Here is a 24,913-nt window from a genome sequence, read left to right on the forward strand (position 1 = left end):
AGTCTCTGACAGAGCAGGAGAAAAGTGGGCTGCAGAACTCAAATTCTAGTAAGAAGACCAGACTTCATGGTCTGACTGAGACTGGAGGAACCCCAGAAGAGATGGCCCCCAGACTCTCTGTTAACCCAGCACTAAAACCATTCCCGAAGCCAACTCTTCAGACAAAGATTAGACTGGACTGTAAGACATAAAATGATTCTGGTGAAGAGTGTGCTTCTTAGTTCAAGTAGATGCACCAGACTAAATGGGCAGCTCCTGTTCAGAGGTGAGATGAGAAGGCAGAAAAGGACAGGGGCTGGCTGAATGGACACAGGAAATCCAGGGTGGAGAGAAGGAGTGTGCTGTCACATTACAGGGATAGCAACTAGGGTCACATAACAATAAGAAACTAACTTGCGCTGTAAACTTTCACCTAAAGTACAATTAAAAAAAAATTTTTTTTTTTAAATATTTGCCCTTAATGCTAAGTCTTTAGATTAAATTATTGGTTCTTTAAATGTACTTTGTCAAAAAAAATTAAAGGAGCACTAAAAATTGAAGCAACAATTGCCATAAGCAAATTAACATCTAAGATCTGCCAATACTATAAACAGTAATTTAGCGATGGCAAATACACTACTCCTTGTCCCCTCACCCATACAAAAACCAAAAAGAAAAAAAAACTCATTGCCTCTGAATCAACACTGCTAATTGATCACAGCATCTGCTAAGTGTCAGAATCTTTATTCATATAATGCTCCAGGCAGCAACTGTAAACTAATGGAGTTGGCAGTCATCGTCAAACCTACTACTCATTACTCCTTAAATAGCTGTTTATAAAATATGAGTGTAGAAACAGGGAAAACAAAACAAAAAACCCCAGCAGATGACAGCGAAAGCAAAAGCAATCCAACAAGTGATACCAATAACCAGTTGCCACTGAGTTGATTCCAACTCATGGCGACTTAATCCCATCTAATTATCTATAGAGGAAAAAGAAAGAGATCAAAACTAGAAAACAAATGTTTTCCAGTATTGATTATACACCCAACTATGCTGGGTTTATCCTTCAGAAACTCATTTAAACATGCAATAAAAAATTTCGGTTTAAAACTTTTTAGGAATTTTAACTACAAAATATTTCTCTTAATCATCTCTTGTATCACTAAAAGAATTTACTGTTCCTGAAACTTAAAACTACATTTTTTTAAACAAAAAACACTTCTGATTTTAAAAGGATTACTCTGGCTGTTTTGCGGAGAACAGACTGTTGGACAGCTGGGGAAATAGGGAGACAGGTTAGGAGGTAATAATCACGTAAGAGTTGAAGATGGCTTAGACCATAATGGTCTAATTTTCATGAAAATAGAGGGAAAAGGATTTGCTGACACATTGCATGGAGGGGTGTGAGAAAAAAAACAAAACAAAATGGATCATTCCAATGTTTTCACATGAAAAACTAAAAGGACGGAATTGGAATTGACACTGTCTCTTATTGAGATGGGGAAACACTGGGAGAAGCAAGTTGGTAGCAGACAGAGAAGCAAAAGTTTACTTTTGAACATGTTAGGTCTGAGACACCTTACAGAAATCCAAATGAAGATATCAAGTAGGCAGCTGGATACAGGTAGTCCCCGATTTACGATGTATTCGAGTTACCATGAACCATACTTACGACTTTTTTTTTGGTACGTCTTATTGTTAGAAATATTTACTACATACACTGTTAAAATACATCCGTAAGTTTATATATAATGTTTCCAACCCCCAAAGACGAACAAAGATCAGATTTATAAAGATACTGATAATAAAAGGCAGTAAGAATGAAAATTTAAAAAAAAAAAAATAAGGTTTTCGATTTACATCAGAACCAAGTTACGATGGAGTCACCTGAACGGAACCCCATCATCTGAGTCGAAGACCACCTGTATATCACTTAGCCATTCTGTTGTTCACCCTATGTGCAACAAAACGAAACAATGCCGAGTCCTGTGCCATCCTCACAAACTTTGCTATGTTTGAGCCCATTGTTGCAGCCACTGTGTCAATCCACCTCGTTGAGGGTTTTCCATTTTTTCGCTGACCCTCTACTTTACCAAGCATGATGTCCTTCTCCAGGGACTGGTCCCTCTGATCAAATGCCCAAAGTACGTAAGATGAAGTCTCACCACCCTCACTTCTAAGGAGCACTCTGGCTGCACTTCTTCCAAGACAGATTTGTTCATTCTTTTGGCAGTCCATGGTATATTCAATATTCTTCGCCAACACCATAATTCAAAGGTATCAATTCTTCTTCAGTCTTCCTTATCTGTGTCCAGCTTTTGCATGCATATGAGGCGACTGAAAACACCATGGCTTGGGTGAGGCGCGCCTTAGTCTTCAAGGTGATGTCTTTGCTTTTTAACACCTTAAAGAGGTCTTTTGCAGCAGATCTGCCCAATGCAATACGTCTCATTTCCTGACTGCTGCTTCTATGGGTGCTGACTGTGGATCCAAGTAAAATGAAATCCTTGACAACTTCAATCTTTTCTCCATTAATCATGATGTTACTTATTGGTCCAGTTGGGAGGATTTCTGTTTTCTTTATGTTGAGGTGTAATCCATACTGAAGGCTTTAGTCTTTGATCTTCATCAGTAAGTGCTTCAAGTCCTCTTCAGTTTTAGCAAGCAAGGTTGTGTCATCTGCATAATGCAGGTTGTTAATGAGTCTTCTTCCAATCCTGATGCCCCAATCTTCTTCATATAGTCCAGCTTCTCAGATTATTTGCTCAGCATACTGACTGAATAAGTATGATAAAGTATACAACCATGACACACACCTTTCCTGACTTTAAACCACGCAGTATCCCCTTGCTCTGTTTGAACGACTGCCTCTTGATCTATGTATAGGTTCCTCATAAGCACACTTAAGAGTTCTGGAATTCCCATTTGTGATGGTTAAGATTGTTTGTCAACTGGCTGTGCCATGATTCTCAGTGTTTATATGTGATCATTCCCATGACTGAATCTGCTGTGGGTGGCCAATCAGTTAAAAGGGAGTTTCCTTGGGGGTGTGGGCTGCATCTGAATATAAGCAATCTGGCTTTTTGCCGACTCTGTATCCTGTGGCTGCCTCCTGTTTGCCTGACCTCTGGTTTCTGAGACTTGAGCTATCAGCTTATCTGCCAATCTTGGGATTCGTGATCTTCACACCCTGTGAGCCCAACCCTGCTCTCCAACCTGCCGATCTTGGGTTCGCCAGCCCCTATGGCTATGTGAATCAGGAGAAGCCTTGGGGTCTTGCCTGCCAATCTTGGGATTTGTTGATATTCACAGCCTGTGAGCAAGAGCCCTGCTTTTCGGCCTGTCGATCTTGGGTGTGCTAGCCCCTGTGGCTATGTTAATTGGGAGAAGCCTCTATCCTCATTCACAGACTTCGGACGTTACAGCCTCTACAGTTGAGTAAGCTGTTTCTTTGAAATAAATCTGTCTCTGTATATACTTATATGCTTTATTGGTTTTGCTTCTCTAGAGAACCCAGCCTAAGACATCATTCTTCACAATGTTATCCATAATTTCTTATGATCCACACAGTCAAATGCCTTTGCATAGTCAATAAAACACAGGTAAACATCTTCCTGGTATTCTCTGCTTTCAGCCAGTTTCCATCTGACATCAGTAATGATAACCTTCGTTATCCAAGTCCTCTTCTGAATCTAGCTTGAATTTCTGGCAGTTCCTTGTCAATGTGCTGCTGCAGCTGCTTCTGAATGATATTCAGCAAAATTTTAGTTGTGTGTGATATTAATGATACTGTTCGATAATTTCCGCATTCAGTTGGATCGCCTTTCTTGAGAATAGGCATACATATGGATCTCTTCCAGTGAGCACTTTCCAGCACTTTATCCGTTTGTTGAAACATCTCAACTGATATTCCGTCAATTCCTGGAGCCCTGTTTTTTGCCAATGCCTTTAGTGTAGCTTTGACTTCTTCCTTCAGGACCATCTGTTCCTGATCATATGCTACCTCCTGTAATGGCTGAATGGTGACCAATTCTTCTTTGGTACAGTGACTCTGTGTATTCCTTCCTTCTTCTTTTGATGCTTCCTGTGTCATTCAATATTTTGCTCATAGAATCCTTCAATATTAAAACTCGAGGTTTGAATTTTTTCTTCAATTACTTAAGATTGAGAAATGGCGAGCGTGTTCTTCCCTTTTGGATTTCTAACAAATACAGCCTTGGTGATAGAAACAACACTGGAAATCACATGACAGAATTTTGCAAGACCAGTGACCTATTCATTGCAAATACCTTTTTCAACAACATAAACAGTGTCTATAAATTTTGACCTCGCCAGATAGAATACACTGGAATCAAATCTACTGTAACTGTGGAAAGAGACGATGGAGAAGCTCAATATCATCAATCAGAATAAGGTGAGGGGCCCACTGCAGAACAGGCCATCAGTTGCTCATACGCAAGTTCAAGTTGAAGCTGAAGAAATTAAAACAAGTCCACAGCAGCCGAAGTACAACCTTGAGTATATTCCACCTGAATTTAGAGACCATCTCAAGAACAGATTTGATGCACTGAACACTAATGACTGAAGACCAGATGAGCTGTGTAATCACATCAAAGACATTACATATGAAGAAAGCAAAAGTTCATTAAAAAGATAGGAAATAAATTAAAGACCAAAATGCATGTCAGAAGAGACTCTGAAACTTGCTCTTGAAAGGAGAGTAGCTAAAACGAATGAAAGAAATGATGAAGTAAAGGAGCTGAACGGAAGATTTCAAAGGGCAGCTCAAGAAGACAAAGTATAATGAAAGAGAATACTACTCGGCAATAAAAAGGAATGAAATATTGAGACACATAAAAAGCTGCTGGGGGGAGGAGAAATCCAAGTGGAGATATCAAGTTAAGTATCTGAATGTACAACTATGGAGTTCAGTGGTGAGGTGTGGGTTTGACATAGATACAATTTGAGATTGATAAACATGTAAAAAATATTTAAAGTCACAAGACTTGGAAGAGAATACAGGAAGAGAGTAGAGAAGAAAAGAAATCTATGCTCAGGGGTACTCCACCGTTAAGAGGTTGGGGAGGTAAGAAGGAAGACAGAAAAGAAGATAAAAAAGGAGGAGTCAGTGAAACAGAAGAAACAAGAAGACCCTGGAGACTGGGAGCCAAGTGAAGAAAGTTTGTAAGGAAAAAGGAGCGATCAACTGTCAAATAATACCAACAGGCCAAGTGTAACCTGTTAAGTAACTTAACATGATCATGAAATGAAGTAACATCACTACCACAGGTAGAGATAATTTTTGTTTAACTACAGAATGACGAGGGTGTGAAGTGAAATACTTTCCTGAGAGGCAGTACAGTGTAATGGAAAAAGTTCACAAAGGCTTCAGATTCAGATCAATTAAACTCATACTCAACTACTTAGTAGTCACGTTACTTTGGGAAAGTATCCTAACTATGTCTAGCTTCAGTTCCTTATCTGTAAAATGGAGACAACGCCTTCCACACAGACTTTTCTGTGAGGAAAATAGATAAGTAAAAAATAATGAAATTTTCAATTCAAAATAAAAAATTTCAACTCAAAATAATAGAAACATTAGCACAGTGCATAGTAAGAGTTCAATAAATAGTACAATCATCATCATCCTCATTATGCCTAGGCCAAGATTTCTCAGTCTTCACACTATTGACATTTCGGTCCAGATAATTCCTTGTTGTGGGAGGCTGTCATGTGCATCGCAGGATGTTTAGCAGCATCCCTGGCCTCTACTCACTAGATGCCAGTAACACACTCCTACTTCCCCTCAGTTGTGACAACCAAAAATGTCTCCAGATATTGCCAAATGTCCTCTAGATGAGGATGAGGGGGCAAATTGCTCCCATTGAGAATTACTGTCCTAATATAAGCTACATATCTATTATCAAGTTTTCAAATGATATGAAATATAATGATCTTCCCTTGAGAATTCAGAAAGAATTTCAGATTCTTACAAGGTTATTAGTAATGATGCATCATTAAGATGCAAAAAGAATCTTAAAGTGACTGATTGAACCCTGTCCTGGCCCCTCCTTACTGAGATCACCTGATATCAGATTTTTAGGGAAATGACCTGATCTTACATGTTTTCCATTAGATAAACTGTGAGCTAGCTTATGGCTAACAAATGTCTTTATCACAAAGTGGCTTGCAAAGATTCAATCACTGTGTTAAACTGGGCCTCAGTTTCCTTATTATTAACACTCTTCAAAGCTGGGAAAAAAAACAAGTTAACAGTTTTACAGTTTGGGGGGTCAGGTGTTTCCTGCTAATTTTTGGTTTCGTGGGTAAGAAAACCTCTTAAAATAAAAAATTTTTTAAAAAGATGCAAAAAGATTTTAAAAAGTACATCCTATGACATTTCTAGAAACCTGCTTGTAAACAAGTACTGATATTGACCCTTTACCCTATATTTATCTCTTTCTCATAAAAGTTGCATGTAATCTACCAACAAAGTAGTTGAGTTTATGACTATTTGGATTCTATATAAAAAGAAATTTGCTGCATGTTTTAATATTAAAAAACTATCATGATAGGAGCCCTGGTGGCGCAGCGATTAAGAGCTCAGGCTGCTAACCAAGAAGTTGCAGTTCGAATCCACCAAGCCGCTCCTTGGAAATCCTCTGGGGAAGTTCTACTCTGTCCCATACGGTCACTATGAGTTGGAATCGACTTGATGGCAACGGGTTTGGTTTTGGTCAGAATTGTTTAAGGAAGCAGTCACTGTTTCTACTTCAGGAAAAACTGGTAGACAGAGGAGGGGATGAAGGGAAGAAAACACAAACAACTACACTTGAAAGCTATCATCATGATCACTAATAAGTCCAGGGTATTAACAAGTTAAGGTAGCAGAGGCTTGATGCCACCTGCTGTTCCTGTAGGAGTTGATAAAATTCTGTGCCCTAATTACTCACACACCCCTGAAAGTAAAAACTGGCTTGGTAAATTGTGATTTTCAAAGGTAAATGTATAATGTATCAGTGGAGTTGAAAATGTTAAACCAGGTAAATAGCAAGAACCATACATCATTCCCATTTTATTTGCAGGTTAAAATGATGATGGAAAGGGAGACTGTGAAGCAACTGGAAAAGATAAGGGAATTTGACAGCTGATAAAATCCTTTGAAAATCTTCCTCCTTGGAATCAGCTATGAATAGGTGCCCTGACTCCCATGGTGCAGTAAACACCATGTACCCAATAAAAGCTAATTCAGTGGGCTAACAAGCCCATCTTGTTTTAAGCCACCCCAGTAATGAACTATGACTAAGTAGGAGGTGGCATCACAAAGAAATATCTAGCCAAATTCTGTACACAAAAAAGCAGAGAAAGAAAATTGTACAAAAAGGAGGCAATGGAGAGCACATGCATTAAGTGAACAGCTCTCCAATTACATAAGAAATCTATGTTCAAAAGGCCCGTAACTTGCACTTTCCCCCTTAGAATTGTCTCTGTGCTGAAATCACAGCAATATGTGTTGATCTAATTGTGGATGCTTTGTAGGGCTATATTCCATTTGTATATTTTCATATTTGTTGAATGAGATAACACTTCAGTATATAATTATCAAAATAATGCTTTAAAAAATAGCTTACTGTGGCATGGCTTTTATCTGAGTGGTGTGAATATTGTAGAGAATGTAAACTCAACTCTAAGGACAAGATGTACGTGAGTGAAACAGGCTGGGTGTAAAACACTTCGGAGGATGGAGAGTAGATGCCCTGTCTAAGGGAAGCAAGTACCAGTTACTCAGCTACAGCTGACTGTTGTCACATGGGGATGCAGGCCCAGATGCTGTCATATCTTCAGATTTTTTTAAAAGACAAGCTTGAAATCCAAATATTGATGTGAAAGATCCCAATTTGTAACTTATTCAAATTATTTAAAATACTAAGTTGGCCAAGCAATCTTGCCTACAAGACAGAAAACGCCTTGGGCCAAAAGTTTGTGACCTCTTGAAAAAAGTCTGAAATAAGTCATTAACATTTGAGAGAATATTAAAATTTGTAAGCTAAACTAAAAAAGAATGGGGGAAAATATATACAGGCGTCATAGAGTATTTATATGAAATATTTTTGAAAATGCTGAAATATTTTTATGTTGATAAGGGCAAACAAGTATACTACATTGAATTTAAGCCTTGGTTAGCTTCCTCAAAATGCATGACAGAATGGCATGTTAATAGGTATCTGGTGAAAGCAAATGCCTGCAGACAAATATATTTGGATTAAACAAAGTTGAACAGGTTTCTTTACCATAGGCTTCTCAGTGCTTACTATGCTATTGTAAATTCTAACACTTCAGAGGGGATACAGTACGTAATGTCTAACTATGAACCCCTTTTAATACAGAGCACTCTAGGGGACTTTTGTGCTATACTTTAACGAATATAGATCTAACACAAGAAAAAGTTTAATTCAATGTTTGCACTTAGCACAAACTACTTACATAGCAAGAAATACAGTTAATACCTTTGATTTATTCCGTAATTATACTGTATAAAGGTCTCTGGGTGGCTCTCAGCTACTGAAGGCTGGCAGTTCGAACCTTCCTAGTGGCACCATGGAAGAAAGGCCTGGTGATCTGCTTCTGTAAAGACTGTTGCATGATGTCGAGTCTGCCCCATAGGGTTTTCTAGGCTGTAATTTTTACAGGAGCAAATCACCAGGTCTTTTCTCCCACAGAGTGGCTGGTGGGTTTGAACTGGTGACTTTTCAGTTAGCAGCCAAGTGTTTAACCAAGCCAAGAAAACCCTATGGAGCAATTCTACTCTGTAACACATGGGGATGCCATAAGTCAGAATCAACTTGATGGCAACAGGTTTGGTTTTGGTTTATATTGTATAAAATACTGTACTTTATCAGTACATAATTAAGATCTATGTTTTCAACAGAGCTAGTAAAGATGGTCCTGTTCCAAGGATCAATGTTCCTCTGGTTTAATATTTTCAATTCTAATAAAAGTATTAGAGTGATACACTCCACTTCTTTAAGTTATAGTCATAAGACAGCACTTCTGAACTTTAATGGAGTCCTCCCCTAAGAATTACCTAAGTAATTAAGGTGATACACAAAGCTATTTTCCTATAGCAGTAAATTAAGTTAAAACTAATATAAACAACCACACTAATTATATCTAAAAGTTGCAAACCCTAACTAGACCCATGGGAAATTATATCTAGTCTACATATAAACTAAGGTACAAGAAAAGTAAATCACCCTGTCTTACATAGTATACTTTATTAAAACCCCTACAGTTTAAGCTCATTTTTTTACATCCTATGCTTATTCAACCCGTAAAAGTAAATGACCCAGGAGGACAAAGGTCTTCCCAGGCTGCTGCTACGTGTCCTGACCAGGCCACATTCTGTTACCGGTGGATGTTCGCCATCTGAGCCCTGGTAGGCGACTTGTTTTTCACAGGCCAGAAAAAGAGTAAGCAGAGCAAAAGGAAGTCTTGACAAATGAACTACCTGAACCCCCAAAAGGGTTTTATGTGGAGATGACTGTCACATATAAAGAAGATTTTGTTCCAGTTATTGAGAGACTCTGAATTTGAAATCATGGACTGATGGGCCCTGATCCAGAATCATAATTGATGGCTGAATTCTGAAAATGGGGATTGTGGTTCAACAATGTAAATTTGATAAATGCTTTCATTCCCATTTTATGGTTGTGAGAAGTGTATACGTTTAATTTAATTTTACTGTAAAATATTATCACTAATAACATGCAATAAATATTTCCTGAGAAAAACTAAAAAAAAAAAAGTTAAACAGTAAATGATCCTTTACTGTAAGATAAATTAAGAAATAAAATAATATAAAACTTAAATGGCTCCTTGTTACCAAAGTAAAAATAAACCTAAGACAGGTATGTAAAACGGAAGACTGCTTTTTAAAAAGTTCTTATATACCTCTGGAAACAGTTTATCTAACTGGCTTTTAACTAAACTTCTATAGATACATTTATTCTTAAAATGAGTTTACAATTCAAAAGACTCTGGACCTTCTCATTTAGAACTTGTCTCCATAACAAGTTCATAATCCATATTATGAAGAACAAAATTACATTACAGAAAGAGATATGTTAATAAAAGTTGTTCTAACTCAGACTGAGGGGATATCAAGTAATCTTTTTACACACTGTGGCCAATTAAATAGGTACACCTAAATTTTTAAATATTTATTCTAATCATTCTATAACTCCTATAAACTAGTTAAGTACATTGCATGATTTAAGAATCTAGTCAGAAAGATAGGAAAAAGAAAATTGGCCGTAATTTAATCAATCAGAGGTTTATGAAATACCAAAAAATTTTTTAAAAATTCTGTTCTACTTACTGGATGATACAATACAAGTTACATAACCTCTGGGCCTCTATTTTTTCATGTTTAGAAGAGACAATAATATCACCTACCTCACAGGCTGCTATAAGGAGTAAACAAGACAATGGACACAAAACACTCTAAATTTTAAAGCTCTTTACAAGCATGATCAAACAATAAAAGAAACGAGAACTACTGACCTGTACTACCCCACAAGGAAACAGCTTATTGTCACAAAAGCTAAGGCATACTGCTCTGATATTTTCTGATTTCAAACAAAGGGTTCAAACACCACAAAAGGTAATGCTACATAACTTAATAAGTTAGTTTCTTTTGTTAGTTTTTTGTTAGGTATATGCAATTTTGCTATGTACCATTTAAAATCTATTTTAGATAAAAATATTTCCTTCCGCATCTTAAAAAAGTTAAGCATCTCAGGAAAATTGGTAAAATAAAATAAAACGGGTTACTTTAATGAGGAAGAGAAAAGGGAACTTGAAACAGAACACCGGAGAAAGGAAAGAAAATATGGGTGAGCTCTATGAATTAGTGTCAAAAATGTCAGTAACCAGAACACTATTGTGCATGCATTATTTTAAAGGGACAATATCAACAGATAAGCATTCTCTGAACTGGAATACTTTCCAGCTTTTACTGTATATAGATAAATATGTATACATACATATGTATACATATTCAAATTATTTTTATTTTAAAATAAATTGCCTTAAAATTTTTTTTCCAATAAGTACCCACAAAGTAATGGTATATTATCCTACCAGAGAAAAAGTTTTAATTTTATTAAAAGATGCACTAAAATATTTTCTGTGTTCTGGAGAGTAAACAGATTTAGCAGCCATAGAAATAATAAATAGCAATATAAGATTATCAAATATTCCTCTTAAATTAGGGAATTTGTATATAGTGAAACAAATCTCAGAAGATTTTTTACTAGCCAGAGGAAACATCACTTGACAGTGTCCTTTTATATCATTAGAAATTATACCTAAAAACACCATGCACATGTAAATGCAATCTTTTACCTTCAACATCATCTGAAAAGGTAGACAAAAAAATAAGTAGTGGGTGATAAAGAAAACAGTTTCTTATGTAGCAGTATATATGCAATAAAATAAATAAGAGTTTAAAAACATCAAATAAGCAAAATAATCTCATGGCAGAAGCATTTCTTCATTTTAGTAAAATACCAAGAGATATCCTAAAACATATATACAAAAAAAAAAAAACCTAACCCGTTGCTGTCGAGTTAATTTCAACTCATAGCGACCCTATAGGACAGAGCAGAACTGCCCCGTAGAGTTTCCAAGGAGCGACTGGTGGATTTCAGCTGCTGACCTTTTGGTTAGCACACATAGCTCTTAACCACTTTCAGGGCCATGAGACAGATTTATCATTAAAGGGTTATAATAATATATCCCTAAGGTAAGGAACTCTAAGATGGAGTTCAACATGTCAGCTAAGAATCACCTTTTTATGAAGCAATAAAGAGAAAAAAAGTATTAATAATAGAACTGAAGTACACATTTCTCAAAATCCAGCTTTTAACTATTTCAGGATGACTACATTTTGAAAAAAGCCTAAAGATCTATTTTGATCTTTTGTAGAAAAAGTGATTCTACTACTATTTATGTAAAAATCATTTTATCCTGTCTTATCCAAAGATTTTTTTGGATGCTGAATTAAAAATAAAAAGCCTAAATACAAAAAGCAAAACAAAAAGCTAGGGCCTAAACTTGATTATACGGTAAATTTATAATAAAGGAAAACCACCTAACAAAAATTTTGCTACTCTACACAATACTGGGGAAACCAGCACCACTTAGACAAGGAAAGGTCATGGAAGCTCCATAGACACATCCAAACTCCCTGAGGGACTGAACTGCTGGGCAGAGGGCTGTGGGGACCACGGTCTCAGGGAATATCTAGCTCAACTGGCATAACACAGTTTATAAAGACAATGTTCTACATTCTACCTTGGTGAGTAGCATCTGGGGGTCTTAAAAGCCTGCGAGCGGCCATCTAAGATACTCCACTGGTCTCACCCCTTCGGAAGCAAGGGAGAATGAAGAGAACAGGATACAAGGAAAAGATTAGTCCGGAGGACTAATAGACCACAGCTACCAAGGCCTCTACCAGACTGAGTCCAGTACAGCTAGATGGTGCTCAGCTACCACCACTGACTGCTCTGACCAGGATCACAACAGAGGGTTCTGGACAGAGCTGAAGACGGATGTAGAACAAAATTCTAACACACACAAAAAAGACCAGATTTACTGGCCTGACAGAGACTGGAGAAACCTTGAGAGTATGGCCCCCAGACACCCTTTTAGCTCAGTGGTGAAGTCACTTCCGAGGTTTACCGTTCAGCCGGGGATTGGGCAGCCCCATAAAACAAAACGAGACTAATGAGGCACAGCAGTCCAGGGACAAGGACTAGAAGGCAGAAGGGGACAGGAAAGCTGGTGATAGGGAACCCAAGGTTGAGTAAGGACAGTGCTGACATGCAATGGGGTTGTTAAACATTGTCATAGGGCAACATGTGTACTGTTTAACGGAAACTATTTTGTTCTGTAGACCTTCATCTAAAGTGAGAACAGCAGCACAACTGGAAAAACGTAATCAATGTTACTGAATTGTGCATGTAAAAATTTCTGAAATGATGTATCTTTGGCTATGTATATTTTCACCAGGAAAAAAAAAAAAAAAGAAAAGTCAAGAAGGGAGAGTGTTGACACGTCGTGGGGTTGTTAAGCAATGTCATGTCATAAAACAATTTGTGTACTAACTGTTCAATGAGAAACTATTTGTTCTGTAAACCTTCACCTAAAGTACAATTAAAAAAAAAAAAAGAAAAAAATTTTGCTGCTCTATGTTTTATTAAACATAAAAATTATCCCCAACATCAGTTGCTAAGTGGAAAAAAAGCTAAATTTCTCATCTGAAACAACTAAGTAATCAATCAACCAGTAAGAAAGAAAAAAAGGGAAAAAAATCTTTTTCCTTAACGTGTTCTAAAAAGTATGCAGCATCTAACTTTGTCTCATCTGAGAAACAACTACGGTAAATTATCTTTTTCTTTACAATGTGTTTTTGGGTGTATTGCATCTAAGTGTTGTCATGTGACCGATACCTCTTCTTCCATGGTACCAAATCATGTTCACTAAAGACTTTTCACCCCTGAGAAATTCATGAAGTTGAGTTGTGAGCTAAATATCACAGAGAAATAAAAATTTAATAAAAAGGCTATTTAAGTCTAAGGAATTGTGACTATTCAACACAACCCAGTTTCAAATGTTTCTATTACTGATATTCTGTAATACCCAGGGAAGTTAATATCTACATATACTTCTGCTCTTTATTTTAATAAAATAATGCACGGTCAATATGCGTCTACATTTCTTTGATTTGTCCACTCAGAATTTCTAAAGGTCATTTAATTTTGGTCTCAATTAGATTTATAAAAGGCATGAATATGTCAATCCTTCTGACTTTCTAGAATAATGAAAAACCCACCATGTCCTACTGCATCAGCCAATCCAATATGAAGTATGCACTCTTCAACAGCACTGTAAAATGTTACTCAATGCATGTTTTTACAATCTATAGAGCAAAATGTATACAGACCTCCAATCAAGCATTTCACATACCAACAATAAAACAAATTAAGTAAATGACAGACTACCTCACTTTAAGTACGCAAGCAGTTTAAAGCAAGAAAGAAAAAGAATAATATACCAAATAAATGTGTGGCTTTCAATCTGCTTCATATCATTTAAGATCAAACAGACTTAATTAAAGAAAAAATCCTTTCCTAAATATAATATATTTTTGTTTTTTTAATGAATTACCATAAGTCCTATGTAAGAGTTTAAAAGTTTATTAGAAAAAAAAATCCTCCAACTTCATTCTATTCACCAGGAAATGACATATATATAAAATAGTTTGATTTTTAATCAATAGCCAAAATGATTATATAACTCGGAAACTGCTAATATTCGTAGCATTTAACCAAAACTAAACATAAAAAGGGGAAAAATATTTCCCAGAAAAGAACAATCTATCTCATTATAATGTTCCAAAATCATATAGAAAGCAATCATCTCAAAGATACTCTTCTAGGAATAAGTTTATGTCTTTACTTTATGGATTGAAAAAGGAAAAAGAAAGCAAAAAACAAAACAAACTTATAAATAAATCTGTAAAATAAACCCAACTTTAAAACTGGCAAAATTCACACAACCCAGTTATTTTTTATGTACAGAAAATCCAACAACATAGCAAGAAGAGTAAGTGGAAACTTACCTACTTCTTCTTCTTCATCATTAGCTATTATATTATATAGTGTGTCCAAAGCATAACCAATTATTTCAGAATCCGAACTAGAAAAGATAAATTATTACACTTATACACTACTGGTTGGAGAGCAAACTGCGACAACCTTTTTTAGACAATTATTTGGCAACACTATATAAAACATTTATTCCACTTCTAAAAACCTACCCTAAGAAAATATCAGCATGCAAACTGCAAAGAACGTGTAAAAGGTGTACTTAGCTAACTGTCAAAAATCAGAAGCAATCTAAATGTCCAATAAAAAATTGTTTAATTATGGTAAATCTATACACATAAGGCAGCAATGAAAAAATACATTTTCAAACAATGTTTAATGGCATGGTAATTAAAAAAGTCATGATATAATGCTAAGTGGGAAAAACTGAATACATAATTTAAAGCACAGAATGATCCTATTTAGCAAAACATATACATTTATGTGTATATATGTGTGCATATATATATACATACGCATATATATGCATATATATATATATATATATCTTATAAATAAAATTGTAAAATGAACCTTACTTTAAAAGTAACAAAATTAGCACAACCCAGAAAATTTTATGCGTGTATACAGATACACAAAGGAGCCCTGGAGTTGCAATGGTTAAAGTGATTTACTGTTAACTAAAAGGTCGGCGGTTCAAAACCACAGCAGCTCTGTGGGAGAAAGAAGTGGCAGTCTGCTTCTGTGGAGATTTACAGCCTTGGAAACCCTATGGGGTCGCTATGAGTCGGAACTGGCTTGACAGGAGTGGGTTTTGGGTTTACAAACACACACACACACACACACACACACACACACACAGACACACAAAACAGGCGGAAATATACCAACATTAACAGTGTTATTTCTGGTTGTACTACTAGAGTTTGTTTCCTTTCCCTATACTTTATTTTCTAAAATAAATCTTTTGGTATACACGTACTATTATAAAATCAGTAACTATAACATTTTATAGTCATTGATAGATTTTGAAGTCATGATGGATAATGATGACATTTAGAGTTGAAGTCGAGAGTGGGAAGCAGGTCCCAAAGATTCAGTGAATGTCAAGGAGTGATCAAGTGTGCAGGATGAAAGCAAAGATGAGGAACAAACTGGGTTACAGTCAGAGATTGTAAATCTCAAATAAAGTAGGTTTTGTTTTGGTGAAAATTTGAAGGGCATCTTTTAAGAAGATTATTGATAAACTAGGAACAGAAGGGAACTTCCACAAACTGATAAAGGGTATCTATAAAAACTCCGCAGCTAACATAATATATATGGTGAAAGACTGAAAGCCCTCCCCTCTAAAATCAGGAACAGGATAGCAGTGTCCCTTCCTGCCACTACCATTAAACACTGAATCAGAGGTTCTAGCCAGGGCAATTAGGCAAGAAAATGAAATAAAAGGTATCCAGATTGGAAAGAAAGAAGTAAAACCATCTCTATTGGTAGATGACATAATCTTATAAACAGAAAATTCTAAGGAATCCACTAAAAAAGTATTAGAATGAATAAATGAATTCAGCAAAGTTGCAGGATACAAGCTCAATATAAAAAAATCAATTGTATTTCAATATACTCAGAGTGAACAATCAGAAAATGAAATTAAGAAAACAATTTCATTTACAATAGCATGAAAGGAATAAAAGGACAAATACTGTATTCTCACTTATATGAAATGTCTAGAATAGGCAAATGTATAGAGACCAAAGTCTATTAGTGGTTACTAAGGGTGAAAGGGAGGGGAAAAGAAAGTTATTGCTCAGGGGAGCACCTAGCTTCTGTTAAAGGTGATAGAAAAATTTGGAAATGGATAGTGGTGATGGTTGCACATGATGAACATAATTAATGTCACTGAATTGTGCATGAAAAAATACTGAAATGGCAAAATTGTTTTATATATATATATATACTCAACACAATAAAAATAGTAAAATCATTAAAAAAAGGGAAAGAGAAAACACTCTGGAATAAATTTTACTAATACAAGACTTGTACACTAAAAAACTAAAAAACACTGTTCAAATAAATTACTCACCAAGATCTAAATAAATGGAAAGGCATCCTGTATTCATGGATACCAAACCAAAAAACTAAACTCATTGCCGTCAAGTTGATTTTAACTCATAGCGACCCTAAAGGACAGAGTAGAACTGCCCCACAGGGTTTAAGGAAGCAGACTGCCATTTCTTTTTCCCTGAAGAGCAGCTGGTGGGTTCAAACTGCCAACCTTTTGGTTAGCAGCCATGGGTAGGAAGACAGAGTATTGTTAAGATGGTAACATACCCCCAATTTGATGATCTACAGAGTCAATGTAATCCTTAAAAAAATCCCAGGTGCTAATTTTGCAGGAATAACAAGCTGATCCTAAAATTCACTTGGAAATGTAAGAATAACCAAACAATTTTTAAAAAGAAGCACAAAGTTGAAGGACTCACACTTCCCAATTTCAAAACTTACTACAAAACTATAGTAATCAAGACTGTGGCACTGGTGTAAGGACAGACACAGATGAATGGAACAGAATTGAGAATACAGAAATAAACCCTTAAATTTATGTCACCTGATTTCGACAAAGGTGCCAACACAATTCAATAGTGAAAGAATAGTCTTTTCAACAAATGGTGCTGGTTCAACTGGATATCCACATGTAAAAAAATGAAGCTGGATTCCTACCTCAGCCATTCACAAACACTAACTCTAAACAGACCAAAGACCTAAATTTAAGAACTAAAACTATAAAACTCTTAGAAGAAAACATAGTTTACATCTTTGTGACCTTGGATTAAGCAATGGTTTCTTAGATGTGACACCAAAAATACAAGCAACAAAAGATAAAATAGATAAACTAGAACTCATCAAAATTAAAAATGTTTGTGCTTCAGAGGACACTGTCAAGAACGTGAAAAGACAACCCACAGAATGGGATAAAATATTTGCAAATCATACATATGATAAGGAACTTAAATCCAGAATATTATAAAGAACTCTTATAACCCAATAACAAAAAAGAAAAGTAACCTAATCAAAAATGGACAAAGGATATGAACAGACATTTTCCAAAGAAGATATATAAATGATCAATAAGCACGTGAAATAACTAGTTATTAGGGAATTGCAAATCAAAACCACAGTAAGAGACCACTTCAATCACTAGGATGACTTAAATTTAAAAAATGGACAATAACAAGTTTTGGGGAGGATGTGAAAAACTGGACCCCCATACATTACTGCTGGGAATGTAAAATGGTGCAGCCACTGGGGAAAACGATTTGGCAGTTCCTCATAACGTTAAACATAGAATTATCATATGAACCAGCAATTTCACTCCTAGGTAAATACCCAAAAGAAGTGAGAATATCTCTATGCAAAAATTGGGATACCAATGTTCATTATTCATAATAGCTAAAAAGTGGAAATATCTCATGTCCATCAACTAATGAATGGACAAATATGATATATCCATGTAATGGAATATTATACAGCCATAAAAAAGAATGATGTTCTGATACATGCTACAACATGGATGAACCTTGAAATCTTATGCTAAGTGAAAGAGGCCCGACACAAAAGGCCACATACTGTATGATTCCACTTATATGAAATGTCCAGAATAGGGAAATCTACAGAGACAGAAAGTAGATTAATGGTTGTGAGGTAGTAGAGGTAGAAGGAAATGCGGAATGACTGCTAATGGACACAGGATTTCTTTTTGGTGTGATGAAAATGTTCTGGAAGATGTGGCAATCTGCTTCCTTAAAGATTATAGCCTTGGAAACCCTATGAGGAAGTACTACTCTGTCTCATAAGGTCTCTATGAGTCGGAGTCGACTTGACAGCTATGGGAAAAATGGATGCACAACTTTGTGAATGTACTAAAAACCATTGAAATGGACACTTTAAAATGGTGAAAGTTATGGTATGTGAATTAGAGCTCAAAGACAAACAAACAAAAGCAAAAACTACTGTGGTGTAATGGTGTGGAACCATCAGTGAGAGATAAACAACTTTTGTGCCCTGAGTATGGGATGCAGGAGCATGAGCAGTCTCTCCTTCAGATGACCATGGGGAAGCAGAGCCATGAACAGATGGGGAGTTTCAAGTCATGCCAAGAAAAAACAGGCAGTTCTCTGTGATGCAGCTGAAGATGAACGGAATTCAGTGGAAGGATTTTGAGAGTGTTAATAGGATAGACTAAGAGAAGAAGCACAAAGCAGTAACAAAAGAGCAAGTAGAAGGGTAGATGACTACAATGAAGTTAAAAAAAAAAAAAACAAACTCAGAGAACACTTTGAAAATAGAGGACAATAAATCTGTAACAGAGGCAAATGGAATTCAGCACAAGAAAAGGAATGAAGCACAAGAAGTCTCAGGAAAGTTTGCCTTTATTTATTATTTGAGGTACAATAAACAACAATAAGCCTCTGACATGATATAATTATTTGTTCATACATTCCCCAGGCTCTCTGGTATACTCTGCTTCTAAGCACAGTTTTGGGCACACAGTAAATGTGCAATAATTTTTTTTAATGTATTATTTACTTAACTTTTATTAAGGGTATCTACACATTTATTTTCTGCTATGCACTAAAAATGACATTACCACTTTACACAAGAGGTAACATTTATTTTCCATACTGAGATGTTCGTTATTTCCTTACTAACTTTAGAAGACTCAGTGAGAAAATATATATATGATTTAAGACACACGGAATAAAGAAAAAAGATTGTAAGTATAAATAATCATCACATTAAAGTGTTTTGTTTTGAAATCTCGGACCCATTCTCTCTCCAACTTGGAATATTTTCTAAAGCAGTAAGTAACTTAAGTTGCTATACTAGTTTTCTATTACTGCTGTAACAAATTACTACAAATTCAGTGGCTTAAAACAACACAAATTTATTATCTTACAACTGTGCAGAAGTCCAGTATGGATCTTAAATGGGCTAAAACCAAGGTATCACCAGAGTTGCCTTCTTTTTGGAGTCTCTTGAGGAGAATCTGTTTCCTTGCCTTTTCTAGCTTCTGGAGGCTGCCCATGTTCTTTGGCTCATGATTCCCTTCCCCTATCTTCAAAGCCAGCAATAATGGATTGAGTCCTTCCCATGTCACCTCACTTGGACCTCCTCTTCAGGCTTTCTGTTCTTTTTAGGACTTTTAAGGCCTGTGATTTATTGGGCCCACCTGGATAAACTAGGACACTCTCCCCATCTCAAAATCCTTAATCACATCTGCAAAGTTCCTTTTGCCATGTGAGGTAACATTCATAGGTTCCAGTGATTAAAATGTGAACATCTTTGGCGGGGGGGCGGGCGGGCATTATTCTACCTACCACAGTTACCCGCTGATGTTAGTAACAGATAACTCTGACACATCCAATGCATTTATTTCAATGCATTAGAATTAGTTGACTTTGAATAGATAATCAATGTGGGTTACACGGTGTGGGGAAAAGGAGAAAAGTCGTATCTGGTGGAACAGTATGTACAAACAGCTGGGCACTGCTGAAATGTAATAGAAAAAGAAGCTATGAGGTGAGACAGATAAGCAGTACCCAAATCTTAAAAAAGCTTGTAGGCTTTGCTTTGTTTGAGAAACTTGGACTTTATACTGCACTGAGCTACTGAAATGATTTAAATGGGTCACTGACAGAAGATCTGCATTTCAGAAAGATAATTTTTACAATGTATAAACTGAATGAATTTAGGAAAATTGGAAGTTGTCAAAAATGAAATGGAATGCATAAAGATCGATATCCTAGGCTTTAGTGAGTTGAAATGGACTGGTACTGGTCATTACGAATTGGACAATCATATGGTATACTATGCCAGGAATGACAAATTGAGGAGGAATGGCATCGTATTCATCATCAAAAAGAGCATTTCAAGATCTATCCTTAAGTCCAATGTTGTTAGTGATAGGATAATATCCATATGGCTACAAGGAAGACCAATTAAATGACTACTATTCAAATTTATGAACCAACCACTAATGCCAAAGATGAGGAAATTGAACATTTTTACCAACTTCTGCAGTCTCAAGTTAATCAAACATGCAATCAAGATGTACTGATAATTACTGGTGATTGGAATGTGAAAGTTGGAAACGAAGAAGGATCAGTAGCTGGAAAATATGGCCTTGGTGATACAAACAACACCGGAGATCGTATGATAGAATTTTCTAAGACCAACAACTTATGCATTACGAATATCTTTTTTCAACAACATAAACAGTGACTATACATGTGGACCTCACCAGATGGAATACACAGGAACCAAATCAACTACATCTGTGGAAAGAGAGAATGAAAAAGCTCAATATCATCAGTCAGAACAAGGCGGGGGCTCGATGTGGAACAGACCCTCAACTGCTCATATGCAAGTTCAAGTTTCAAGCTGAAGAAAATTAGAGCAAGTTCCTAAGAGCCAAAATACGACCTTGAGTATATCCCACCTGAATTTAGAGATCATCTCAAGAATAGATCCGACACACTGAACATTAATAACTGAACACCCAACAAGTTGTGGAATGACATCAAGGACATCATACATGAAGTAAGCAAAAGGTCATTAAAAAGACAGTAAAGAAAGAAAAGAACAAAATGGATGTCAGAAGAGACTCTGAAACTTGCTCTTGAGTGTAGAGTAGCTAAAGCAAACAGATGAAATGATGAAGTAAAAGACCTGAACAGAATATTTCAAAGGGAGGCTCAAGAAGACAAAGTAAAGTACTATCAGGAAATGTGTAAAGACCAGGAGTTAGAAAACCAAAAAGGAAGAACATACTAAGCATTTCTCAAGCTGAAAGAACTGAAGATTTTTTCAAGCCTCAAGTTGCAATACTGAAGGATATTACGGGGAAAATACTGCATGACACAGAAGTATCAAAAGAAAATGGAAGCAATACACAGAGTCACTGTACCAACTAGAATTGGCTGACGTTCAACTATTTCAGGAGGTAGCATATGATCAAGAAACAACGGTACTGAAGGAAGAGGCCAAGCTGCACTAAAGGCAATGGCAAGAAACAAGGCTCCAGGGAACTGATGGAATACCAATTGAGACGTTTCAATAAACAGATGCAGCACTAGAAGCGCTCACTCTCTGTCAAGAACTTTGGAAGACAGCTTCCTGGCCAACCAACTGGAAGAGATTCATATCTGTGCTCATTCCAAAGAAAAGTGATTCAACAGAATGTGGAAATTATCAAAAAATATCATTAATATCACGTGCAAGTAAAATTTTGCTGAAGATCACTCAAAAGTGTTTGCAGCAGTACACTGACAGGGAACTCTCAGAAGTTCAAGGTGGACTCACAGGAGGATATGGGAACAAGTGATATGACTGCTGATGTCAGATGGTACCCGGCTAAAAGCAAAGAATACCAGAATGATGTTTACCTGTGTTTTATTGACTATGCAAAAGCATTCGACTGTGTGGATCATAACAAATTATGGATAAAATTGCAAAGAATGGGAATGCTAGAACACTTAATTGCACTCATGTGGAATCTGTCCATAGATCAAAAGGCAGTCATTTGAACAGAACAAGGAGATACTGTGTGGTTTACAATCAGGAAAGGTGTGTGTCAGGGTTGTTTCCTTTCACCATACTCATTCAATCTGTGTGCTGAGGAAATAATCCAAGAAGCTGGACTATATGAAGAAGAACATGGCATCAGGATTGGAGGAAGACGCATTAACAACTTGCGATATGCAGATGACACAACCCTGCTTACTGAAAGTGAAGAGGACTTGAAGCACTTACTGATGAAGATCAAAGACTACAGCTTTCAGTATGGATTACATTTCAACATAAAGAAAACAAAAATCCTCACAACTGGATTAATAAACAATATCATGATAAATGGAGAAAAGACTGAAATTGTCAAGGATTTCATTTTACTTGTATCCACAATCAACATCCAGGGAAGAAGCAGTCAAGAAATCAGATGACCTTGGGCAAATCTGGTGCAAAAGACCTCTTTAAAATGTTGAAAAGCAAAGATGTCACTTTGAGGATTTAGGTGTGCTGATCCAAGCCATGGTATTTTCAACTACCTCATCTGCATATGAAAACTGGTCAATGAATAAGGAAGACTTAAGAAGAATTGACGCCTTTGAATTATGGTATTGGCGAAGCATACTGAATACACCATAGACAGCCAGAAGAATAAACAAATCTGTCTTGGAAGAAGTACAGCCAGAATGCTCCTTGGAAACAAAGGTGGCGAAACTTCATCTCACGTTACTTTGGACACGTTATCAGGACAGACCAGTCCCTGGGGAAGGACATCATGCTTGGTAAAGTAGTGGGTCAGCAAAAAAAGAGGTAGGACCTCAATAAGATGGATTGACACAGTGGCTGCAACAATGGGATCAAGCACAGCAATGACTGTGAGGATGGCGCACAACTGGGCAGTGTTTCCTTCTGTTGTACACAGGGTCACTATGAGTTGGAACTAACTCGATGGCACCTAACAACAACAACATAAGCTGAATGGTGGGACTAGATATCCGAGACAAAGAATACAGTTTGGAGGTGGAGGATGCTTTAAACTACATCCCAAAATTCTTTGATATAGCTCCTTTCAAAAGGTGGAAACTAATTATCCTCCTAAGTGTAGACTGTACTTAGTAAGTTACTTCTAAGAATAGACTGGTGGAATTGACAGTATGTGACTTCTGAGACAAGGTCATAAAAGGCTTGTGGCTTCTTCCTTGTTCTCTATCTAGGATAAGCTGCTCCAGGAAAAGCCAGCTGCCATAACATGAGGACGACCAAGCAGCCCCATGGAGAACTACTTGATGAGGAACTGAGGCCTCTTGCTCATAGCAATCTGAGTGAGCCATCTTGGAATCAGATTCTCCAGCCCCAGTCAAGACTTCAGATGACCGCACTGTTGGACAGCATCTTGAATGAAACCTTATAAGAGACCTACCCAGTTAAGCCACTCCTGAATTTATGACCCACAGAGACTGTGATAATTAATGTTTCTTATTTTGATCCACTAAGTATTAAGGTAACTTGTTATGCAGCAAAAAATAACTAATACAGACACTATGATGTAAGACCAACAACAGAAATGGAGAGAAAATCATTGATTCCAGGTTTTTTTTTTTTGCCTAAGTAGGCATAATGGGTTAAGAGAGAGATGAGTTCAGCATGAATCACCCAGTTTCTAGCTTGAATAGGAAGGTGCTATCAACTGGGATGCACTCAGGGCAAAAGACAGTTGAAGGGGTGGGTGGGATTGGAGCATGAGGACTAGCGATAAATTCACTTTGAACATTTTCAACTGGAGAAACCTGTGACAGATTCTGGTATGGTAGAAATGGCCAATGTACTGCTGAAACTCTAACCCTTTTGTGCTCACAGGAAGCTCTAGGGTACTTTTTCTGCCTCTGAAGGTTTATTGGGAAGCTGCTGCACCACTGACAGTGTGTGCTGCCACAAGGCAGGGGCCTTTATGACTGTTTGAAACCAAAGAAATGAGTGTGTGCTGCAAATTACTGTTTTTACAGGGTACTGTATGAAGCGTGTGGATTTAAGGTAGAAAAATAGAAATTCTGAAAATTTTTATTTGTTACACATATGTATGTATTGATAGACTAGTGGGGGCTCCATGGTATAATTAGGGGTTTCCTCATATGTACCACTAAACACTTAGGGTAGGCTTGTGGGAAGGGACAAGAAAAAAAATCCATACTACCTACCAAAAATTCAGACACACTCAATGATTCAACATGCTTCCATTAATGAAAACACATGGTTTCAACAAAAAAATTCAAAGCGAAAATAATTGGTTCACAAAAGGGTTAAGACATATTCAGCTAGAGGTTAAGATCTGAAAGTTATCCATGCACAGTTGTTAATTAAAACCAAACATGCAGATAAAAATCTCTTAAAGAGAAGCTGAAACATCTAAAAATAGGCTGACTGATCTTTTAAGACAAGCTCAGATTTAACACTTCACTCTTATTAGTGCAGTTTATTTCCCAAAAAAAGGCACGTCTGGATAACTGATATACCATAACACATACCACACTGCCATCCAGTCAATTCCGACTCATAGTGACCCTATAGGACAGAGCAGAACTGCCTCATAGGGTTTCCAAGACTATAAATCTTTATGGAAGCAGACTGCCACATCTTTCTCCAGAGAAACAGCTGGTGGGCTTGAAATGTCTCTTTTGGTTAGCAGCAAAGCGCTTTCA

General features: G+C 36.6%; 1 protein-coding gene across 2 annotated transcripts in view; it reads right to left on the minus strand.

The window, feature by feature from the left end:
* Window positions 1–24,913, minus strand: part of USO1 (USO1 vesicle transport factor) — a 115,241-nt gene that overhangs the window by 66,565 nt on the left and 23,763 nt on the right. For both annotated transcript variants that reach the window (XM_023737635.1, XM_023737636.1), the window contains exon 4: window positions 14,669–14,745. In XM_023737635.1, the coding sequence (XP_023593403.1) occupies window positions 14,669–14,745 (77 nt within the window). The remainder of the gene's footprint in view (window positions 1–14,668; window positions 14,746–24,913) is intronic.

This window comes from Trichechus manatus, unplaced genomic scaffold (genome assembly GCF_000243295.1).
Source record: "Trichechus manatus latirostris isolate Lorelei unplaced genomic scaffold, TriManLat1.0 scaffold00105, whole genome shotgun sequence".
Classification (NCBI taxonomy): domain Eukaryota; kingdom Metazoa; phylum Chordata; class Mammalia; order Sirenia; family Trichechidae; genus Trichechus; species Trichechus manatus.